Source organism: Prunus dulcis, chromosome 1 (genome assembly GCF_902201215.1).
Source record: "Prunus dulcis chromosome 1, ALMONDv2, whole genome shotgun sequence".
Classification (NCBI taxonomy): domain Eukaryota; kingdom Viridiplantae; phylum Streptophyta; class Magnoliopsida; order Rosales; family Rosaceae; genus Prunus; species Prunus dulcis.
Window position 1 is genome coordinate 34,590,696 of NC_047650.1, and position 19,934 is coordinate 34,610,629.

Here is a 19,934-nt window from a genome sequence, read left to right on the forward strand (position 1 = left end):
TGTAAATAGGTGAGAACGTAGCTTTCAAAAGAATAATTATTTGGGGATTGAAATTAAAATAGAGGGGTAGTGATTTTTTTTTTTTTGGTTTGAACACCTGAGGGTCATTCTGAAAGAAAGATGCATGGTTCTCTTATTTGTCTCATCCCCACCCAAAACAGAGCAAAACAGAGCAGAAGCCAAAAATCAACTGACTGACTGAGCTCAAGTTTAAAAGGAGGAAGGGAGCAAAAACTACCTCATATCAGACCTATTTGCTGTTGCATCTTTTAGGGGTAAAATTAAAGTTGTCCCTGTCATTGTCCCATTCACAGCTCATCATGCTTCACTATCTAGCATCTGCCAAAAATCATACCATCAACATTCATTCATCATAACTCAACTCAACCCAACCCTTACGAAGAAGAACTTCAACTCTCTACTTTTTTGGAAAGGACTTTTCCTTTTTCTCTTGTGTTGTGTCACTGTTGTTGTTCTTATTGTTGCATTATTTCATCTGGTTTTGGATGGACAAATGGAGGAGGACCCTCTTTTCTTTCTTCCTCTTTTGGACTGCTTCTTGCATTTTGCTGCTCATTTTTAATGAATTCCCGACAACATGACAGAATGCAATGTAAGTGAGCTGGTAATACTTCACTGTTTATGGTCAGAAACACAAATGGAATTTCCAATTAGGACAAGAATTTTAGAAGTTGAAATGGGAAAAGATAGGCATAGAAGAGAAGAGAGAAGAAAAAGAAGAAAGACACAGGCTTTATTATATTTGCACCAAAAGTTACCAACCAGAGGCAAATATATTTTATTCCTAAGCATTACTCCAACTGTACACTTACACAGAAAAAAGAAAAAAAGAAAACAGAGTAAAAAACAGAGGCAGATCATCAGAGTTTAAGCCCTTCAAAGAAAAAAGCCAAAAGAGCCAAAAACTGAAAGCCAAAAAAGAAAAAAAAAAAAAAAACCCAGCAAATTAAGAGAAAGCTCACACTTACATTTACACAAACTCCTTGACCCAGAAAAAAAAAAAAAAAAAACATTTACACAAACTCTTAATTAACAGCTAATTAGCAAACAAATTGCTAATTATATTCCCAACCCTCAAACCCACTTGAACTCGGCGTCCCCAACTCATCGCAAACATACCCGCCGCCACAATCCCCCAAGCGCTGCAGCCATGGAGGGGGGTAAACCCATTGGTCCTCCGAGTCTACAAACACGAACTCGCTTCTCAACTCGGTCGACTCGTAACCCAGACTCGGCAACTCAACGATCTCGCTCAGCTCCTCCGACTCGGTCGACAGGTTGTCTATGGCAGAGACGAGCGACGACAGCGAAGAAGACGAGGACGAGGACAGCATGGAACACGACATTGATGGGTTGGCGTCGAATTGGTGCATTTGCGCGGCTTTGGAGGCCGCGGCTTGGACGTCGCGTGGAGCGAGTGAAACCGGGCGAGGCAGCGAGTCGGAGAGTTCAGGGAAGTTGAGAATCGCTGAGTTGCCTTTGATGCTCAACGCGGCCACGTCATGGGCTCGGGCTGCCATTTCCGGCGTCGGGAAGGTGCCCAGCCAAATGCGCGATTTTTTCCGGGGCTCGCGGATTTCGGATACCCATTTGCCCCAATTTCTCATTCGGACCCCCCGATAAACCGGGTGCTTGCTGGAGTCTCTGCCCCGTTTGGTGTTTTTCTTGCCGGGCAATTCGATTTCTTGATGGATTGGGGAGTTGGGTTTTTGGAGATTTGCTGAGAGTGGGTTTTGGAGTGAGGAAGGCGAGGAAGGTGGTGTTGTGGAGGTGAAGGAATTAGAGCTGCTCTCAGTCTCTGAACCTTGGGTTTGATCGCTGCTCATTTTTAGTAGTGTTTTGCAAGTGTTTGTGAAAATGTCTGAGTGAAGGAAATAGTTGGTTTTGTGTAGTGGAAGGATGAGGAGCTTTGGCTTAGCAGAAGAAAGGAAGTGGGAGCATGCAAAGGTATTGAGAGATAGCTTAAATTTACTTCGTTAGTCTATCTTTTTGCTACATTCATTTCCCAATGAGTCATACAACACTTATAGAGAGTGAGAGTAAGAGAGAGAGAGAGAAGGGGAGGGCCAGGGACATAAGCGAAATGGCCACGCTGCTAGAGGCTATGGTACAATGGGGTCCCTTTCTATAGGAGCACCACGCAAGCCATTTATTTTCGTAGTCTAAGACTCTGATTTTTACCTGTTTTTCACCCATGTTTCACTGTTCATTTATCCCTTATCTCCTTGCCTCTCCTGTCGACCCCTTTATCGAAGTCTCGAATTACACTTTCTTGGATAATCTGATATGTTATGTCGCCAAATCATTAATCTGAACTGTAAGTATTTGTTTTTGACAAAATTCATGAAGAAACAGTTACTTAAACTAACAATCTTGTAATATAGGATATGAAACAAGGTGCATGTTTATGAAGCTTGTCCTTTCTTTGGGAGTCTGCTTTTACTTTGGTGGGTAATCTGAACCGAGCGTTTTTGTTTTTGACAAAATTCATGAAAAACCATTGACTTCAGCTAACAATCTTGTAATACAGTATGTGAAACAAGGTATATGTGTATGAAGCTTGTCTCTTTTCTTTGCGAGTTTGCTTCTGCTTGGTGGGCAGGAAGATTTTCTATCAGCTAAGCAGAAGGAGGAAAAGAAACAGAGAGAAACAAAAGAAGATGATAATGGGGTGGTTTTCATTTAGTACGTGTGCCATGATTAAGAGGTTCTGTGAGAGGTGGCAATCAATGAGTGTATAGCGCCATGACCATGGTCAGTGCTGCATGCAACTAAAATAATTGTCATATCTTACATCATATTGTAAGATAAATACAAATATCAGCAGAAGAAGACAAAAATCACAATTGTACTGAGTAGTGGGAGCATAGTGAAGTGAGATATGATGGTACAGATAAAATCACAATTTAATTCGTCATGTATTAGTAACTGCAGGGAAAATCAGGAATCAAGATATTTATGATACTAATGCATCAGTAATACAAAACAAGTCAAAAATCGTAATCATTTCAATACCCATTGCGAGGTTAATAAACATGCTTAATTCTAAGGGGTCCAAATTGAAAATGGAGTGTGGATGAGTGATTCTCCAAATTCATATATGATCTTTTTGCCGAAAAATTCATATATGATCAGGTGGTGGTTGCAATGTTGCATTGAAACACCAAACTAATATTTGGAGCCACACCTCATCATGGGTCCCAACCATTATATATGATCGATCTTCGGCCCATCCACGGTTCCTATTGTGGTTGGTCCACGGTTACATTGTGCCTTTGATATCCAATTAAATGGACTTTACCCCACCGTGACAATTCTATGTCAAATTAAAAAAAAGGGCCCCTACCTTAGGTTCCATAGAATGCTGCAAATTACTTCATTAAGAGTATGTTAGCTCTCTTTCTCCTGGGAAATCGTTTAGTAATTTAACCAAAACATTATCACAATTATATAATTAAATAATTTCCGATTTGATTGGTTTTTGACATAAATAATCTTTAGAAAGTGACCTAGAAGATAGACAGTTTCGATTATCAAATCAGTTACACGATAGGAGAAGATAAAGAGAAAGATACACGTAAGAAAGTACCTAACATTCCTCTCATTTTAATTGTATTAAGATTTACGTTACTCTCTCTATCTATAATTCTATATCCACATTAATCACCAAAAGTTCAATCTTCATCTATCATTCTATTATCTTAATTGTATTACTTCTGTTAATCAAAACTGGCATACACCATCATGGATCGATCGATATTCTCCTAGATATATAATCTTCATTATTCCCATAGGGTACTTGTACTTTTATAAGAAGTTAGAAATGTACCTCCCTAAGCGAGCTGTTAAATTCACATAAACCTGGACCCATCGTGAATTATCTCAGAGTCTGTTTCCTTAGAGTTTTCATCTCTTGTATATGGTTCCACATCAAGTACAAAATTAAATCCACAGCCACGCAAATTTGATTTTTGTTTGAAGCATTGTTTATGTGGCCGTAGTGCCACGACACATGACCTAGGTGACCATAACATCCAACGGTAGTTATTGTTCTATACCCTAAGGAGGAAGGTGAATCCATCAGATCCAACGGTTAGAAAGAGGAGTTGCATGCCCTACTTTGTTGTTGTACGGTATATATTTTTTTCTTCCCAAAAACCAGCCAAACCCCGTTGGATCAATCAATCGCCACCTCATCATAGTGTACAATTGGTACTACTACTCCTCCTCCACGTACAACCATTTTAATTTTTACCTCAATCCACCGGCGCAAGTCCAAGCTGGCATCTACCTTTTTTTTATAGCTAACAAACAAGCTCAACACCATTCATTTATCTAAATAATGAGAAATTTTAAATACAACAATTCATCCACCAATGAGGTTGTGATTTTGAGCTTCAAGCGTGTACATAGATTGATGTGTTCTTGATTGAGATAGAATGAGATGTAACATTTAACAACCTTCATCCTATACCACTTTCATATTAAAGTACATGAATTCATCTGATTCATGGTTTTAGATTGAAAACCCGAACAAGATAAGTCTGTTGATGACTTTTTCCAAATTAGTGAGGGCCGGAATGGAATATCATATGTAGTGTAGAATCGGATTCGAAGCTCTTTATTAAGATTGGAACAAACGAGGAACGAGCGACCACAAGTTTCTCTTAAGCGCTCAACATTGATAAAAGAACATTCTGATACATTAAATGTAACAGAATATATTATATTGTCACAATGTCTGACAATGTTGTGATTATGAATTCTTAATTGATCATATATAGATTTGTACATGTTGAATCCAAAATTTTGCATTATGACAATATAAGCAATTGCCAAACAAAGTAAATATGGTACTTACGGTACATTATTGTTATTTTATCTACAAAATATAGGGATCGTTTGATAATCATTTAGGGGAGTATGGAGGAATAAGTAATAAAAGTGAAAACAATTTCCAATAGTTTTTAGTTTTAGTTTTCACTTTTATTCCTCCTTCCTCCCATCCTTCCCTCTCAATCCCATCTTCACTCTCATTCTCACTTCCATTCTCCCTTTTTTCCTCTATGCTCTAGCACAAAAAATGAAAACTAAAAACTAAAATTGAAATGATTATCAAACGGACCCTTAGCTTTTAATTGACGATGGTGATTTAATTAGCACTTGACTAATCAAATCAGCTTTCGTGTGGATTTACAGTTTTTTTTATTATAAGGTTTTGATTTACAGTTGTAGAAGCAAAGATTTTGATTTGTTTCCAAATTTAGCATATTATATAGCATTAGGCATGGCATTTGGGAAACTAGGCTTTTGCGTGTATGCGCATTTGAAAAGTGATGGCTTAGTGGTATATAGACTCTACTAATGCGCTTTCCTCACAAAGTGGTTATAGATGTTTAATTGGATGGTGGCTGTCACATTGTGGTCGCTTTCTCCCATAATGTCTAATTTCACTTATGTTAATCGTTATGATTTTGCTACGTGACTTATCACCGTTAATTCATGTGAGTTTCATTGTGAAATCCACACACATCAACGATCAAAACACACGTACCGGCATGCCTGTCATTAAGCTAGGTTCTCATTTCTGGCTTGCCCGCTGTGAAGTTGTACCGTACTTAAAATAAAGTACATTTTATAAAACCCCTCCAGTCCACAGCCGACTTGTTTGTGGGTATTTTAATTAGAATCTCAGCAAAGTCCACAGCCGACTTGGTGATGGTGATCAAAGAATAACGGATTCAGATTTCAGACACAAATAATAAAAACCCTGTAAATCAAATCAAATCAAACTTAATGTTTTACTTAGATTACATCTGTCAGGTGCTCTCAAGGACTCAATGTACCTTGGCTAGAATTGACCAGTTTCTACATATGCAGGTTAGTAATGAATGCGTCTTTTAATTCTTTTGTTGGTGAGACTGTGAAACACAACTTTAGCTCAGAATTTATTCAAAGAGAAGAGGGGGAAAGAAAAACCCCTTAGTGGTTGCAACTTTATATCTGTTTTGTCCAACTCAACTCCACTGGCCTGTATGTTCTGTTGGATTTAAATGTGGATATGGGATGGGACTGGAGAGGGAGAGGGAGAGGGGGGTGGTCTGCTACATTCACATGGCTTTAATTTTCATGGAGGATAGGATATATAATTTGGTTTTATTTTATGTTTTTGTTATCTATCTCTGCACCAAATTGATATGCTATTGTCATGTTCCATTCACATGCAGTTCATGTGAAGCATGCTCATTAACGTAAACATATTAATCTAAAACATAGGATGTGGGGCCCCTGATGATCTAAATATACATATTTATTTGTAGATCATATTTATTATTGACAGATAAAAGAATATATGCTGCTTTCAGGTTCCATTCATGTGTACATAGTCTGTGTCTGTGGTACATGCAATGTATGAGTGAGTATGACCATGCTGCAGCCACTGGTGGTGCTCATATTTAGAAGCTCATGCTCTGTCTTTGCTACAAAATAGTAAAAAAATGCTGTCGAAATGAAAAAGTTATCACGCTTGATGGAATGTGATTGGTTGGATAGCAAAACAGTGTTATCTCCGTGATATAGAAGAAGATTTTCTTGCTTTGCTCTGAACACATATGCCACTCTACCAATGGATGTGTCTGAATTTAAAGGCATGCAGAGCTGATGGGTGACCTTCCCATGTCATGAACACCATAACATATGACAGATAACACATGCGTTTCAGACCTCTTCAAGTTTTAGTAATGCCATCTCAGTTGGTTGAGGCACTGGTTTTAGAAACCAAACCTCTTCAACCTTTACTCAGACATTAATTATATATGTGATTTGCAACTTACCCTCTGCATAGATTTGCGCAAATTGCATCGGTTTTAGAACCACCTATTTGATGGTAGCTTCTTTCTCCTTTGAGAAAAATAAATACATTGCCTTGCCTCTCTGGTTTTGACTTATAATCTTCACCCTGTGAACTGAGTTTGAGTTGCAAACTTGCAAAACATCATAGATAGGTTTATGAACAAGGGGAGCTAGTACTGTTGGAGACATGGAACAGAAACAATGAATGACTTCATATATATCAGAGTGAAAAGATTGCCAATCTGGTTACACATAAACAAATAATCAAACTGCCAAAACAGAAAGGGATAAAAATCAGAAACCTTAATGCTTTACTTCGTATGAAAAAGCTAGTTAACGGTTTTTGTGAATCTAATTCGATGAAATTCCATCCTGTAAAATAGAATGGGATAAATAGCACAAGAAGAGCTTAACAATAACATTATTTTTCGGCTCCTCAGAATTCATGTAGCTCAAATGACGTACTGAAAACCACTAAGTCGAACAAATGAAAACAGTAGTAAATTGAAAGTCTTTGCTTACTGTTTCTACAAGTTAGACAATATAAAGAATGTCTTTCTCTCTCACCTTTTGTGATGTCTTACAGCTCCCGGCTTCTTTCAGTTGAAAATAAAGAAATCTAAATTAAGCAATTTCTAAAAGTACACTGCTGCAGAGGATGAGGGATTCTTTAATTTTTCGCTTACGCTCTCCTTCTCTTGGGACTTAAAATGAAGTCATCATCGTCGTCGCTCTCCTTGATAACTCTCTTCTTGCCTTTTATATCACCATTCTTAGATGCCTGCTGTTGTTGCCTCTGTGAGCTCTCAGGTTTACTAGGTGGTTTTGTAGACTCAGGTTTACTTGGTGGTTTTGTAGACTCAGGTTTACTTGGTGGTTTTGTAGACTTAATAGGAGTTCCTAACCGGAGTTGCTTTTGCTTTCTCTGCTTCTTCTCGAATGCCTTTCTGGATCTTTCAGGGGACAATAGGCCATGCTCCATCATCCTGCAAATGAATTATGTTGTTCGTTTCTAATTACTCATCATTGCTCAATTTTAAAGAAAAATGAATAGTGCATATCCAACTTTTAGAGGAAAGTTCAATTCACAGAAAAACAAAGCTCGTAGCATATCCAAAACCAAAATCAGAGCATCAACATCCTTTATTGGATCTTTCCTTTAGAAAACAAAAGATATCTGCTTTCCCCTTTCAACTCATATTTGCAAATACATCAATGATGGCAAAGCACATCAATCACATACTAACCCACATCATAGCTATTGCATATCAACAAGAGTATGCTGTTTTTCCCCTTAAAAGAAAAGAACCCAAGAATAGTTGCTAAGTTCTTATAGGATGGTCGATTAGTTTTCATATTTGTGTGGGGTGCTACTGTGTTAGTTAAAATAAGAAGTTCATTAACGACTGAGCTTACTGCTGCAACGAAGGATCAATGAAAAGCCACTTCTGCAATCTCTTATGCAATCTTGGAAGTATTGTATAGGCAATGGATATTGTATTTCCAACAAGGATTCCTTGCGCCCAAAAAAAATTGGGTCCATATTTTCATCAGAACTGTGATACACATATACACAACACTGTGCAAATATCTAAATATTCCATATAGGTAATTCAAAATTAGTCATGCTGTTTTACTGACATCCAGACAATTGACAACCATGTACTCAGGTTACACTGCCTTTCACTACACTCAGATAAAGGTTATAACATAACATGTAAGAATACATTAAGTAAATCATAGTGCTTCTAGAATCTAATTCGAATGGCCACGGTTGTCAGCCTAATATCCATTCATTTAAGTGTCAAGCATAATCCGTCAGAGTCAAGTGTTGAAAAAAAAAAATTTGTTCAGGTTAGCTTTGAGCGCTTCAGTTGTGGATTCAACCAAATATAGCTGGTCAAAGACTCATCATCAAACAAAAGAAGAGTGGGGTAGAAGAAAGTGTCTCAACTTGAGACCAGATTTGAAGAACAGTTCGCAGCTGCTGAATGTCATTTGGCTAAAACAGAAGCAGAAGAAAGTGTGGATGGGAAGGGAGAGGAATCATGATAGGAAAAATGATAGAAACAGAGAAAGACAGATTTTTTAGTGTGGCCATGCGCAAGATCCTGACTAAAAGGTGATGAGGTCAATAAAGGCTGATGCTCATAGTATTGATGGTGAGATAAATCCTAAGGTATTCCTTGATTGATTATTTGACATGGAACATTTATTTTGAATGGTATGAGATGTCTGACAGTCGTAAAGTCTGATTTGCCAAGATGAAATTGGTAGGCCAAGCTAAATTGTTATGGACCAAAATTGAAATACAAGTTGAGAGAACAGGTGGAGAACCAATTGTCCTTTGGGCTGAGATGAAAGAAATACCGAGGGAGAAATATGTATTCTTGCCCTATCAGCAGCGCCTATTAGATAAATGGCAAGCTCTTTGTCAAGAGAGCATGCTAGTCACTGAATACATTGCTAAATTGAAGAATTCATATTGCAATGTAATGTAAATTGACTGGTGACCCTTTCCTGTGTTAGGACAGGCCTTTGTCCAGAGCTTCAAAAAGAGTTGATTCCTCGTGATGCAAATTCTTTCAAGAGAGCTTATCAGGTGGTACAAGAATTGGAGCATTAGTTGAAGTTAACCAATGTTGTTGAGCAAACAAAACCCATTATAATTTCTAAAGGTGGATCTATAAGATGCTACAAATGTCAGGGTTTTTGACATTTTGCCGACCTAAGTCCCACAAAGGAAACATCTCAAAATCCGCTTGCAGCCCGTGCTAAAGAAGAACCTGGTGGTCAAGGTGAGCTTGAAATTCCAAATAGCAATGAGGATGTTGAGGGTGAATCTAGTGAGGTTGTTCAGCCAAGGATGACAGTGGTGAGATGTACATTGGCTGAGCCTAACACTACGGTGATTGGCGTAGAAGATTCATCATCCATACCTATGTCAAGTATTAGGTTAATGTCTTTACACTCCTCTTGTAATTCAATGGAGAGTTAGTTGATGAATGAAAATTTTTGGTATGTTTTCATGCGATGGGAATTTTGGTGTGAATCCAAGTTGGATGCAAAGCCCCCGGAGTGAATCCAGACCTAACTCTATCTATTGTTTTATTTCTTTTTCCCCTAAATCTGCCTTTGGCCTATCAAATCAACTATATCCTACATCATTCTTTCGCTGCTATGAACTTCTGATGGAAGGGGCCAGCCTGATAAGCAGTTTACTTCCAAGAATATTAACCTAGCAGTGATAACTAATTTAAGCATCTTATATATACTCCATACGTTCAAATAGAAGGTGAAAGGCTTTTTGAACAGAAAGAAAAGTTACCAGAATTCTGCCATTTCACTTGTTGGTATCTGTTTGGACAACGACTCGTAGAAGATCCTCAGAGGTTCTCTCTGGAGATAGGAAACAGAAATAACACAAGGATGAGTGGAAGCTTATAACTATAGGCATTCTCTCTTAACCAAACATAAAAATAGTCATGGGAAGAACCTCTTCAGGAGGATCAAATTTCTGGCCTGCCAAAGTATATACTTTCTTCTCTTTCACCCTTGTTGTGGTAGTGGTCTTTGTGGTACTTTTTGTTGATACTGAAGTTGGCTTTGGTTTTACCTTCACATTTGAGCAAATATTACTGAATTCACCATATCCAACATGAAATTAACACAATTAAGTCTGAAACCCAGAACCAGAATCCACCAGAGACACATAGGTGGCACCACAATCAACTATGCCATTGTCAATTAACCAAATTAATCAAGAAAAACCAAATAAAAATTCACCACATATCATAGAAACTTCTCCAAAAAAACCTCAAACCCAATATCACCTAATCTATTGGAAACAGCTCAACCAATTCAGAACACCAAAAACCCAATTGACCCAATTGGAAAAACAATCAAAAGCACACAACTTTAAGGTCATAAAATCAAGAACATGCAAAACAGAATTCAGAAAAAGCAATCAACTTTGAGATGGGTACCTCAGTTTTTGCAACAGTTTGCACAGATTTCTGCTTTACATCAGCTACCTGCTTGCTTGATGAGCTCTCAATCTTCTTCTTAGTAACAGAATAGCCAATCTTCCCCTTTGAAGAGCCATCTAGGTTGCCGCTCTTGACCTTCACCGCACTGGCCATAGATATTACCAATCTGTGCAATTAATCTCTTTCCTATTTTCTATCTGCTATTGATCGGATAAAGCTTTTGTCTTCCTTTTGTTACCACCTACTCCTCCTCTCATTGAAAATTCATCAATCAGCTCACCCTCTGTTCCTCTCGAAAATTTATAAACTTTGCAAATTTCCGAAGACTAATTTATTGAAAAACAGACAAAAATAAAGAAAAAGATTAAAATCACAAAAAAAGAAGATTGGATATTTGGATATATAGATTTGCAGGTTAATGTGTTGTTTAACTGCTTTTAAGGTTTTTCTAACAGATGAAGAACAGCTCCTGTCCTCTTTTGTTTTTATTTTATTTTAGTTTTTTTTTGCGTGCTGAATTCATTACCAAACTTATTGGAAACGACTGTTCTACCCTTATACGAATTGGAGAGGGAAAGTTCAGAGCATGGAGGCGGTAGAAGGGTAAAGTGGTCATGTCAGATGTTATAACGCAGACAACCAAGGATAAGGTGTGGACGTCTTTGTCGTAAACTATTCTCTGTAGACGTCCGATTAATCTCGGTGTAGATTAAGTGAAGATTCTCATGATCGGACGGTTGTGATAGAAAGCTGGAGGTTCTTAGCATGGGGGGTTTTCTTTTTTGTTATTTTTAACCTTGACTTTCAGAGGTTCAGTCTTTCACTGACTTTAACGTTAACGATGGTCGGGCCACATGTTGGAACAATAGCTAGGATTTAATTAATACTCTGTAACTTTAACGGTTGATTTAGGTTTGTCCAAATAAATCAATTTTAATGAGATTCTAATTAATTCCACTAAATAAATTGCTTAAATATAATGGTGATACAATAAAACTTTGTAATTATTTGAAATAGGGGAAAAAAAAAAATCACTGCCCTTTTTTATATATAAGTAATAGTCTTTTTCAACAATTCAGAAAAAGCAAGAAAGCAAGAAAATTAGGCTCAGTGACATGACCAACTGACATAACCTACATATATTCTCTGCATTTATATATACAAGAAAATTTCTCAACAATTCATGAAACAAAATTTTCTGAAATTTCAAATGCGACCCGCTACTTCATTTAATTTTTATTTATTTATTTCATTTTCTCCCAAGAGGGTTATTTTATTCAAACATAAAAATAAATTAAATAAATTAAAAACAAAAAACAAAAAAATACAATTTACAAGACTAGATATTTCTATGTCAAATGGGTTTTAATTGATGGAGTCTATTGTACCAAATAGAGTGGAGAATCATATGAAAAATATCATACTTCTCAGGTTTGGCATGCCACAGAAAATGCTTTTGCACCTTTTTAACCCTCATTTGCATCTGTAGATATTTCTTCTTTGGGATTGAAAGCAGTATATTCTTCAAGTTCGGAATATCTTTCTCCAACACAAAAACAGCAAAGGACTCCCAATTCAGAACTTCAAAAAACGGAGGCACAAAATTGTCTGATATGATCACCGGAACACACTCATAGAAAATGGCCTCCACGACTCGCGGACTGTTCACTTCGTAACCTTTTGCGCAAATGCAGTACTTGCTGCTTTGCATATAACGAACATAGTTCTTGTTGCCCTTCGCTTTCGGCAACTTGCCGAAGATCTTCATGTCGGGATCTTTATCTTCCCAATGCTGCCACAAAATTGGCCGAACATAACCATGCATGCTCCCAGCAAAGAAAGCAAGTATTGATCTCTTGGAAGGACGATTGCCTCCAAGATCTCTGAGAGGATTCTTATCATTCTTGATGTATGTTTCAGGAAGAGACACATCCTTGCCAAATACAAAACCTTCTTTGATATCAGAATTGCAGAGGGCCCTAATGCACCTAGCCATATATTTCTTTGTTTCAGATGGGGCCTGAGGAAGTAGATTTTTATTAGAAAAGTATTAATAAAATCATAGTCCAAATGACGTGTAGATTTGAATGTCATCCATCCTCTACAACAAAGTCACTGGTCATCAACCAAAGGGAGAAATAATATAACAATAATTGGCAGTTAAAAAGAAAGCAAACAAATGGAAATAAACATCTCAAGGCAACATGTATAGTCATCATTTCAGATTCTATGATGAAACAAACCAAGTCATTTCAAATGATATGTAAAACAAATCGAAACTAATTTGTACTTCATTAGAATTTGAATTCCTACAAGTAACTGGTCAACCAAACTAGATAGGGAGTATGAAAAGCTTACCCAATCATGGCAAGCAACAAGAAAATGATCTGCTCCTCCAGTTCTATTCCAGAAAGGATGTTTCACTGCAATCATGTCGACGTAGTCCTTCAAATACTGTATAAGATTCTTATGACTGTGTGAATTGGGCACATATAATCTTTCCTCTAACGTTCGAGAACTAAAGGGTAAGTAATACAGGTGGGCTTTCTGAGGGTTTTTAGTAACAAATTTTTTATCAGCTTCCAGCTGCTTCATGAACCATCCCTCAGAAGCATATATCCCTTTGAGAAATGGCGAGTGCAATATAGGTCTTTCTCCTTCCCTGTAAACGTATACTTTAAGAGTGTCCTCCATTAATTCATAGCTCCTGCAAATTAGATGATAGTTTCACTTCAGCAGTAGTAATTGATTGTGTAGTTACAACTTGCAGCTTATGAAATTCTTTGAAACAAATAGGATGATTTTTAAATGAGAAAGAAATAACCAACATTGCAAGATAATGTATACTCCAACTGTCCAATGTTGTCATTTAATCCTATCCATAGACTTACCAGCTCAAATATCCTTCGTATCTTTTTCAGTAAGATCATTAGACAGTGTCTTGTTCACAATAACTTTCAGAAAACGACTGTACTATAAGAAGTTCAAACATATAAGGATTTCATTGACTTACCTTTTAAACACGGATAGATTCCGATAAAGTGGAGCATAAAGAGTTGGATCACTCTTTATTATGGGTGCATTTTCAATCTGCGATGCTACATATTGCAGCTCTTGGTCAACAGGTAAAGACCATTGTGGTATCTACCCACACACACACACAAAAAAAAGAAGGTAAAAAATAAGAATAAGGAGTTGAAGATTTAAAGAACTTAATCACATTCAAAATAACATGAATCTAAACTTCAAACATACCACTGAATGGTATGAGGCACGACTCTGGAGCAAAAGATTGTTCATATCAGATATTGAATATACATCCAAGATTGGAACCTCTGGCTCCATTTTCACTTCAGGGACTCTGGTCATTGAAGAATTATGTTCTGTTTGGTTGAGGTCACTATGCAATTGCTCAGAATTTTCAGTTTTCTCAGAAGGGGTTGTTCGATCTTTCTCCACTGAAGTCACATTTGAGTCAACAGATTTAATGGGAGCTCCAACGTTTGTTTCAAAAATTGCTGGAGCTGTGCTCGGTGACGAATTCATCATTAGGGGTGCAGGTGAACTGACTGGTAAACCAGCAGTAGAATTTACAACATCTACAGTATTATTTTCATTCCCAATCCTGCCTTCTAAATAAGTATTATCTGTAGTATTTTTCTTTTCAACAGAGCTCACTTCAGGTTCTCTACCCCCCTCTTGAGCAAAATCAGTCTCCAAGGGTTTTACATTTTCCACAATGATAGTTCTATTTTGCTTTACCAAATTTCCAGATGACGCATCCTTACCATCGTCTTCATCTTCATTGATTTCTAAAGCTCTGTTTGAGCCTTCATGTCCTTCTAATACAGAATCAGAGCTCCTAGTATTGCTAGCTTTCTCATGAATTGCATATGTACCAGTGTTGTTCAAATCATTAGAAAGCGACAAGTTACCGACAATCTCAGAATTAGATGGTGAATATCCAGCTTGGAAGCCACTTTTCCCCACTAAAGGAACCTTTGTAGAAGAGAGTATAGATGATAAAAGATTACCATATGGAAGTTCAAGATGCCGGACAACTAAGATCACAGCAAACAGCATTCCCGCAATCCACAGCAATCTCCTGGTTTCTGCTTGACATATAGATAAGAGATCCTGACCCATTTTGATAAACTACTCTAGTGATTGTTGGCCAATTTTCAATAACCATAATCCACCCTGCACATTTTCCACAACCACACAAGTTTATAATTGAGGAGAGACAGTCATTAAGAACAAATACATGCAACTAATTGTTGAACAATTACACCAATGTACATAATCAACAGCTGTGAAAGCTGTTGAAACAAATTGGCTTTAACCTGCTTATCAACTGTCAAACAACAATCCCCTGCATTTCTTAATTTCCAAGTGAATTAAATTAAATTCAAGAAAATAAATATCTATTGCAGACAGCTAACATTTCCAGCTTCCCACTAAGAAAAGAACAAAGAACTCTTATACTACCAAGTTAAAAAGGTTCACTTTCAATCAAATATCTTAGCATGCAGAAACAATCCCATTAATAAATAGTAAAACAGGAAAAGATTCAAGAACCAAATCTTCAACATTATAAAACAAAACAGCTTCATAATTAGAATACACAGCAGAGAGAGAGAGAGAGAGAGTGGAAATGAGAAGAAAAAAGGAAGAAAGATTCCAAATTTATCCTGAATTCTACAAACTGGGTTTGGTTTGAAAGTCTCGGTTCTAACACTAGAATCCAAAGCTTGTTCATTTTTACTTTCATTCCCCAACACTTTCTCAGCAACCAAACAGTTATTTTCTCTTCAAGGCCAGGAAAAGGAAACAGAGTACCTTGTTGGGTTTAAGGAAAAGTACCTTGGTATGAGAGAAACAGTGCAGAGCTTCTACGGTCTTCCGCTGTATGGCCTCACCGAGGAGACGTGGGAAGCTTCATGACTTGTCTTCACAAATTTGCCAACTCTAATCCTTGTCTGAAAAATGGGTTTTGGTCCAACTACACACTAACATAAAATGAGAGAATAGTTTAGTCCACGCGAGTTTTTAGCAGTTGGTGGCGACTTTTGTCTGATCGATTGGTTCCTTGCGTTTTCCCAGTAGGTAAAGCTTGAGCCTTTGTTTTTCAGACAAATAAAAAATAAAAACTTGACCCTTTGAGCTTTGCATAATTTTATGGCTAAAATAAAATAAAATCTTCATTAACTGTTTTAATTTACTTATTTTGATTTTAAATTCAATATTAAAATCTAGTAGATGAGTGAAAGCAACTAAAAGCTTAAACTAATTAAATTTTTTATTTGTTAATAATTGTAGTCCAGGGCTAATTAGTAATTTAATATTTAACTAATTTCCAAGAAGATTGAAAAGAAAAAAAAAACTAATTTCCATTAAGTACAAATACAAAAAATGCAATTTTCTTCCACTTTTGAATGTTGCAAGCAGATATTGGAATAAAGACAAGGCAAGCAAACAGCTGAATGGAGTTATTTGAAGAAAATAAATATAAATAAAACCATAAGATTAGATATGTTTAATTTAATAAGCCAAGATTGTCACATTCCGGGATCGGCTTCGCTGTAGCACGATATTATCCGTTTTGGGCTCCTCTCTCTACCCTCACGGTTTTGTTTCTGGGAACTCACAAGCAACTTCCCAGTGGGTCACCCATCCTGGGATTGCTCTAACCCCAACTCGCTTAACTTCGGAGTTTCTAAGACTCTGAAGTTAGTGAGCTCCCAAAAGGCCTCCTGCTAGATGGAGGCGGGCATATACATATAAGGCACATCACCCTCTCTCCGTTGATCGATGTGGGATGTTACAAAGATGCACCTCTTTATGTCTTTTAATAAAAGCTTCAATGAATTAAATGAAAACCTAGAATGATTTTAAAAAATCAAGAAAAATATTTGACTACTTGCATCTCATCTTTGAATCTGATTTCTAGAAAGATATGTGAGTATGCATGTTGTATAAGGGCAACCCAAAAAAAAAAAATAGACTCTTTAATTTTCTTTGTGAAAAAGAGAAAGGAAGAGATTCTTGAGGTTGGGAGAATAATACCATAGGATAAGGATGCATATGTAAGTGCAAGCCCACATCATTTTTATACATGTGCTTAGTTGGCTGAAAAAACATAATTGTTTCTTAATTTATATATATATTTTTATTAATGAAAAATGAAGTTTTGAATTTAAAATCTCTTTTAATATATAAAAGAGAATGTAAAGGTAAAAATGTCCCACATTGAAAAGTTAGAAAATCTTTTAAGAGCTTATAAGAAGTTGGGCTACTCCCCCATTGCCAGATGGAACATCAACTTCCTTTATAGTATCATAACGAATTTGCCCCACGTGTGAAAGTGCAATAGCTACACGTACTCACCATTACGAATTGAAAACTAAAATATTATAGATTCAAAGCTTAGATGGGCACAAAGACAACAATATCTAAGAATTTTTCTCGTTGCCAATTGAAAATTATTATAATTAAAAATATTAAATAGTTTCCTTATATATTCATAGTGAACATGGACTGACATGTGATTTAAGAAAGGGTGAGTTTAGAACTCTAAAAAGAAAGTGAGTTACACGCTCCATAAATGGGGGTAGACCAAAAAGATTATTTTATTATTTTCTTGGCTTGTGTTTTGGGTGTGGGGTGATTGATGTAATTTGGATTCCCAAATAATGCGGTGGGACCAGTTTGCCGTGGGCCTTTGATTGAGCATTTGATTATCTCCTTTGTCCTTTCCGGGCCGGTAATCACTTCCTTTTCCTTCATTTGGGGCATGTGATTCTTGATGCCATCACCGCAGGGTTTACAGTAGGGCTGGGCACGGTTCGGTTTGGACCGGTTTCAGGGAAAAAATGGAACCTGATCCAATAGTGCAGACCGGTTCGGTTTGGACCGGTTCTGCTGAACATCCATACAGAAATCCGAACCAAACCGGACCTGTCCGGTTCCGGTTCGGTTCCTGCGGTTCCGGTTTTTTTTTTTTTTTTTTTTTTTTTTAACAAATCTGCCCAAAATGTATTTATATACTAACATACCCCAAATTTGAGGTTCCATCAAGCTTTCAACACATCAAAATGAATCCAACTTCAACAAAAATACAATCCAAATTCAAATGAATCCAACTTAAACAAAAATTCAATCCAACTTCAACAAAAATACAATCCAAATTCAAATGAATCCAACTTCAACAAAAATTCAATCCAACTTCAACATCATCAAAATGAATCCAACTTCAACAAAAATACAATCCAAATTCAATCCAACTTCAACATATAAATTACAACCCAAATTAAATCAAACTTCAACAAAATAAGTTCAAAATAAATTACTAGCCAAATACAACCCAAATTCAACCAAATATACATTACAACCCAAATTAAATTCCTCCTAACATTGAAAAGTAGTTGGAGCTATGGTGCTAGGTGTGGATGAACTCATAATATCTACATAAATCCCTATAAACTCCTTCTTTCTCTGCAACTTGTTCTTTCCCAGTAGAGCTCCAAGACAGTCAGAAATCCCTATAAACAACAAGGATCAACATACTCACATTAACACTTTGATTTACAACCCACTTCCACTTGTTGGGTTTGTTAAACCAATATATCCATTTCTTAGGACAATTCTATCTCTTAGGAAAGCCTCTGATCATGATTCTGCTCTGGACTAATAAAAAAAATCAAAGACTTCCATTAAAAACAGAAACTGCAATCACATGTTAAACAATTTAGGCAGGAACACTTTGCCTTTGGGAAATCATTAAAAATCCATTTTGATTCAAAATGGTGTAAAAATTTCCAGATCACACGTAGACATATAAAACTTCAACATATCAAAAGTTCATCGAATTCCGAGTTAAGGAAGCCAGTCAAAGACTAAATCCAAAATAGACTAGGCTGCAGAGTTTTCTATTTTCTGCAGAATAATGCCAACTTCGAAAATTTGCCAAAAATCCAATTTAACTCCAATTTGAATGAAATCAGTTTTGAAATACTCATCGAAATGTCTATTTTTCACACATAAAAAACCCAGTTTAAAACGTAAGTGTGAACTAGGTCATTCTGTCCAGAACAGAACACATACTCAGATTTCTGCATAAATGCAGATTCTGTCAACATCCATCTCATTCTTTGACATTCAGTTCTAAGCAGCTTTGAACACCAGAACAGTCCCAAATTCAAGATAAAAAATGGCTATTATCCTCATAAAACTCAGAATTAACCAACACACCCAACTACCAAGGCCACAAACTTGAAAGTAGAAACTTACCCAACTTCCACTTCAACCCAAAAATTACTCTGAGTTCTCTGTAGGTTCAGCCCAAGGTAGATTCTTCACCTAGTGTAATTGCATATCATCAAATAACATCTAAAATCACTTATACAATCTCACTTAAATCAATGTACTTTAGAATTCCAGCAGCAAGTGTGGTAAACAAATCTTACCTTAACAGCTCCAAAGTAATCCTCAACCTTCAATGAGCTGTCCAGCGACCACCATTCTCCCAAACCACACTTGGAAACAAGATATTAAAGCCTAATCAGTCACTAACTCAAAAAGAGGAGATTTTCGAAACTTAACCAACTCCAAGAATGGTTTACCTTTCTTGTAGAGATCGTTCCTACGATCCAAATGGCGGAAACGGCGCAAGAATTGGAGTTGTAGAATGAAAGTTGTGGTAGAAAGAAGTTTGAAGGAGGAAGAAAAGATAGAATGGGTTTCTGGAAAGGGAAACTCGTGAAGTAGGAGGTGAAGGTGAGGTGAAGGTGACCTATTTACACACCCAATCAAAATTTGACAGGTATTTAAATATATATAATTTAAAATATAAATATATATAAAATTTAAAAAATATATAAATTAATTCTATTGGACCGGTTCGGATTGGACCGGTTCCTCAGAATGGAAAATCGGAACTGGAACCGGTCTGAACCGGTTCGGTTTGGATTTTTCTCGGTTTTTGACTTTTTTGGTCAACACGGTTTTTTTCGGTTTTTTCCGGATTGGTTTGGTTCGGTTTTGCGGTTTTGCGGTTCAAATGCCCACCCCTAC

At 36.7% G+C, this 19,934-nt stretch overlaps 3 protein-coding genes and 1 long non-coding RNA gene across 4 annotated transcripts; all 4 read right to left on the reverse strand.

The window, feature by feature from the left end:
* Positions 1-706: 706 nt before the first annotated feature.
* Positions 707-2,061, reverse strand: LOC117614586 (dehydration-responsive element-binding protein 3-like). Its single transcript, XM_034343448.1, has one exon. The coding sequence runs from the start codon at positions 1,845-1,847 to the stop codon at positions 1,077-1,079; it is 771 nt and encodes a 256-aa protein (XP_034199339.1). The 5' UTR covers positions 1,848-2,061; the 3' UTR covers positions 707-1,076.
* A 5,100-nt stretch (positions 2,062-7,161) lies between these two features.
* Positions 7,162-11,331, reverse strand: LOC117616349 (neurofilament medium polypeptide). Its single transcript, XM_034345642.1, has 4 exons — positions 10,860-11,331; positions 10,370-10,489; positions 10,202-10,272; positions 7,162-7,859 (listed from the first exon to the last, which is right to left on the reverse strand). Exons 1-4 carry the CDS (start codon positions 11,013-11,015, stop codon positions 7,556-7,558), a joined length of 651 nt encoding a protein of 216 aa, XP_034201533.1. The 5' UTR covers positions 11,016-11,331; the 3' UTR covers positions 7,162-7,555.
* Positions 11,332-12,206: 875 nt separating this feature from the next.
* On the reverse strand, positions 12,207-15,977 carry LOC117616072 (probable glycosyltransferase At3g07620). The gene is made up of 5 exons (XM_034345272.1): positions 15,726-15,977; positions 14,118-15,062; positions 13,876-14,006; positions 13,221-13,569; positions 12,207-12,882 (listed from the first exon to the last, which is right to left on the reverse strand). Exons 2-5 carry the CDS (start codon positions 15,006-15,008, stop codon positions 12,217-12,219), a joined length of 2,037 nt encoding a protein of 678 aa, XP_034201163.1. The 5' UTR covers positions 15,009-15,062; positions 15,726-15,977; the 3' UTR covers positions 12,207-12,216.
* Positions 15,978-18,205: 2,228 nt separating this feature from the next.
* On the reverse strand, positions 18,206-19,652 carry LOC117615580. The gene is made up of 4 exons (XR_004584034.1): positions 19,484-19,652; positions 19,328-19,396; positions 19,152-19,220; positions 18,206-18,403 (listed from the first exon to the last, which is right to left on the reverse strand). It is a non-coding gene; the product is annotated as an uncharacterized LOC117615580 (long non-coding RNA).
* Positions 19,653-19,934: the final 282 nt, after the last annotated feature.